The sequence below is a fragment of the Hesperophylax consimilis genome, chromosome 31 (assembly GCF_061612785.1).
Source record: "Hesperophylax consimilis isolate HC1 chromosome 31, BYU_Hcon_1.0, whole genome shotgun sequence".
Classification (NCBI taxonomy): Eukaryota; Metazoa; Arthropoda; class Insecta; order Trichoptera; family Limnephilidae; genus Hesperophylax; species Hesperophylax consimilis.
The window spans coordinates 960,243-963,953 of NC_142866.1; the positions used below are offsets into that span (position 1 = coordinate 960,243).

At 34.4% G+C, this 3,711-nt stretch overlaps 1 protein-coding gene across 1 annotated transcript; it reads right to left on the reverse strand.

Annotated features, from left to right (window-relative positions):
* Window positions 1-1,033: 1,033 nt before the first annotated feature.
* Window positions 1,034-3,711, reverse strand: LOC149409314 (MORN repeat-containing protein 4 homolog). Its single transcript, XM_089649770.1, has 4 exons — window positions 3,702-3,711; window positions 2,881-3,076; window positions 1,610-1,719; window positions 1,034-1,188 (listed from the first exon to the last, which is right to left on the reverse strand). The coding sequence occupies exons 1-4, from the start codon at window positions 3,709-3,711 to the stop codon at window positions 1,034-1,036; spliced, it is 471 nt and encodes a 156-aa protein (XP_089505896.1).

A 3,711-nucleotide genomic window follows, 5' to 3' on the forward strand; every position in this document is an offset into this window, starting at 1 on the left:
TGAATAATTTTGAAAAGTGCTGCAATTATAAGTAATGAAATAAGAATATTCAAAAACATATTTCTTTAGGCCGGAATTTGCTGTGGAATAAAACATTAATTATTAATGTTTCTTTTTTGTCACTTTATTGAAATATTTAAAGAAAGATTATGTTTGCCAAACAATCTACCTGTGTATATGTTTATAAATTGTTTATAAAATGCTGTGTATATGTTTATAAAAGCACACACGAAGATGTGAAAAATAAAAAATAAAGCTAACTCGAAAATAAATAAATATGTAAACTGTCAGAAATATTGAAAAAACATTCTCGCTTTAGGTACATTCGATTCCAGAGAAATGTTTTGAAAATACTTCTAAATAAAATACTGACATTCAAAACAAGTACTGTTTCTGATTTTAGTATAACAATCACATATTATGCAACTGAAAATATTCTGCTTGTTTTTGCGTTTATTATGGGCCGGTATGTCAGTTGCTCTGGCTAGCTAAGATTCATATTGCCCGTCGAGGTGCTCTCCCGTAGAAGTCATTAGCCTAGTTATACTATTACCAAGTAAGTATAGTAAATAATATAGAGGCAAAAAAAATAGTGCTCGTAGATTACATTCCTGAAAAACACAACAAAAATTAATCCAACAACCCTCCCACGTGAATGCTACAGCTATACGCCCTTGACAATTGCAAAAAATACCTTTGTTCCGGGCCATCAGGTCTATAATATTCGCCATTTTTTTCTGTATTATGGGCCGGTACGTCGGATTCTCTTTATCCTCGTTAGCGAGATATTTACGTCCGTCAAGTTGCTATGTGGTAGGAGCCCTGGCAAGGTAAGCCTGGTGATACTATTACGAAATTTTAATGTAACAGACCATGGTATAAGTTCGTTAACAATACAATAGTTAATTAATATTTTTGTTTTGTATCTTAAATTGGGTATACTTTTTGTGAACAGACGAACAATTTATAACTACCTTATATAAGTTAGGAATGATTTACGAATCCCAGATATAAATAATACGATGTTTGTTTGTTAAATAGGTTGGCATTGCGCTCTGGCCATGTATGCTACTTTCTGTGCACGCTGAATTATTTCTGCACATCGTTTCTTTCTCATGAGTCGACAGTCTTGGAAGAAACCTTCGTTTCTAGGGAATCCATTGCTTCCGTCACTGAATGTGACTATGCCTGCAATCCAAAAGATTTAATGTGTTAATTTAGACCTTAACAATCATTTTTATAACAATAATTTGATACCTGGCTTTGCCGGAGTTTTAAAACCTACTTTTTCATAATACTTTCTTACTGCACAGTGAAAAAATATTGAATAATAATATAAAATATAATGTCTCATCTTATTTTTTATTTAAACGGTTATTTCTCAGCTACACAGCTTATATTGGGATTGAATGATCTTGCGGGCTGAAAGTTCCTAATGAACCTTAGAAATTATCACAGCAAAAACACTATGCAAATTTCAGACAGATAGATTATAATATCCTTTATAGATAAGTAAATTATTATCAATTTGGACATCAATGTCAGATTTAAATGTGGATTAATTTTCAAGGATTAACTATCAGATTTAAAATAAGAAAGACAATATTACCAAGACCCCAAATCCTCCCTCCTCTGAATTCCCCTTCGTACTTCATTCCATCTGCTCTCCAAAACACCCCGTGGCCGTGGAACCACCCCTGCATGAACTCGCCTTCAAATCTAATCAAACAAACACAACATGATTACAATCAGCTGGTGGTTGGGCCAATTATTAATAGTGTCACATTTCCCCTCAAACTCTATTGTCACTGACTGTTTGCCTTTATTTGGAACAACAATACGTGACCGCACCAGGACTAAATAAAGTCCTTGAGTCGTTTTCCAACATAAAGTCTTCCAAGAAAGTCTAGAATTTTAATAAAATGGCATTAAAATTTTACGTTACTGTGGCAACACTGAGTAACACCGATTTGGAAAAAATTTTAGAACATTCAGTGTGAGGTTATGCTTGACTCCAGAATTTGATAATTGACATTTACAGGAAAATTATCATAATTTTTTTTTTTTTGCTAATGCTGTGTGTTTCTTCCACTCAATTTAATTAATTTATATTGAACTTCGGAATGCCGAGCTCCTGTCAACTAATCCATATGGATACGCCAGCGCTCAAGGGATACAATTTTTTTATCCAATGGGTACTTTTGGCGCTTGAGAAGTTAAACATCTTAAAATTGCTTCATTGATAAATTCATTATGTACCTACATCAAAAAAAAACTTCCATGCAATGGCCATTCTACACGCTAATATAAAACAATGAGGTAGTTAGAATATGATGTAGGATTATTTCCTTTTAGAAAGTGGCACTAATTTCTAAACCCCGTTTTACGTTGATGTGAAAAATATTCACTTGGACCGTAGTTCTTTTTTAAAGTTACAAGTGCTGTTGGCTGTTCAACACACTTCGTTAGTATGACAGAAGTAAAAGTTCCCATAGCCGTTCCGTACAACGAGCACATAAACCAAAAAAAAGTGTGGGACGCGGACTAGCATCACCAGATCCAACTTCGGGTAGGTGGATTTATTAACCTAAACTTCCCATCTCGATAACACGAAATTTATTTACAGTCAACTCCTTTAAACTACCACTGGCAGGTTCCTGCTTTTTGACATACCTTAATACTAAGGTTTAAGAATCATAATATGAAACAGAAACATTGACATAACGAAAATATGCACACACAGTAAAACAATCTGATAACAAAAGCAGTTGTGATCTGTTAACAAGTCATCAATAACGAATAATTATTGTATGAAAAACAAATGTGAAATCTACGCAAGTTTAAGGGCAGTTTATTAGTACGAGAAACTTTAAAACTTACTTGGCACCATCGGGGAATGTCATAACACCCAAGCCGGAAGACAGTCCATTAGTAAAGGCTCCGTCGTACCTAGTACCGTCTGGCAACACCAGGTGTCCCATCCCGTGCTTCTGTCCTCGGGAGTTCCATTCCCCGATATAGCGAGTCGTATCCTCGTATTTATAGGCCCTTGTCTTTGCCACTCCTGGATCAATCACTGCCAAACAGATTTATATACATAAACACGTCACTATTCAACTATCTCAACCGTTTGGAGCCAGTGAGACTACGGCATATGCAATTGGCGTATTTTGTGAGGTGGAAGGTAGTGGGGAAGGGAAGGTGATGGGGAAGAAGAAGGTTGGGAAGTACCTACCTGGCTATTCAGACCTGGTCACCAAACAAAGCTATTTGAAGCAACATTTTAATTCTGAACGGTGGTTTTACATATTTTAAATATAGTAAAAATATATTATTTTTAATTGATAAATTGTAAAATGAAAAAAAGTAATCAAAGAAAATTTACTTGCGACCTCCGAATTCGTAGCCGAGGATTGTAACCACTCGGCCACGGAAGCCGTTAGATAAATGTAAGTATGAAGTGAACGTCTTCACTAATCAGAAGTTTACACTAACAATCAATTGAAGATTATTAGTTAATATGAGCTACTACCTAGTACCGTCTGATTTTTATCTTTTTAATAAAGTAAATTAATGTAACAACACACACCACAATAAATTTATGAAAAAATCTTCAGAATGTATTTTATTTCACCATCTGAATGCTTATAACTATTCAATTTTAAATATTTGCAAAGAAAGTTAATGAAAATTTTCCATACCTTCAACCAT

Excerpts from the sequence above, each read along its gene's own strand:
- LOC149409314 (XM_089649770.1), bottom strand. Across the intron at positions 1,720-2,880 it reads ACATTCCCCGATGGTGCCAA|ATTTGAAGGCGAGTTCATGC; the intron begins GTAAGTTTTAAA and ends TTGTTTGATTAG. Across the intron at positions 1,189-1,609 it reads AGGGAGGATTTGGGGTCTTG|GCATAGTCACATTCAGTGAC; the intron begins GTAATATTGTCT and ends TTTGGATTGCAG.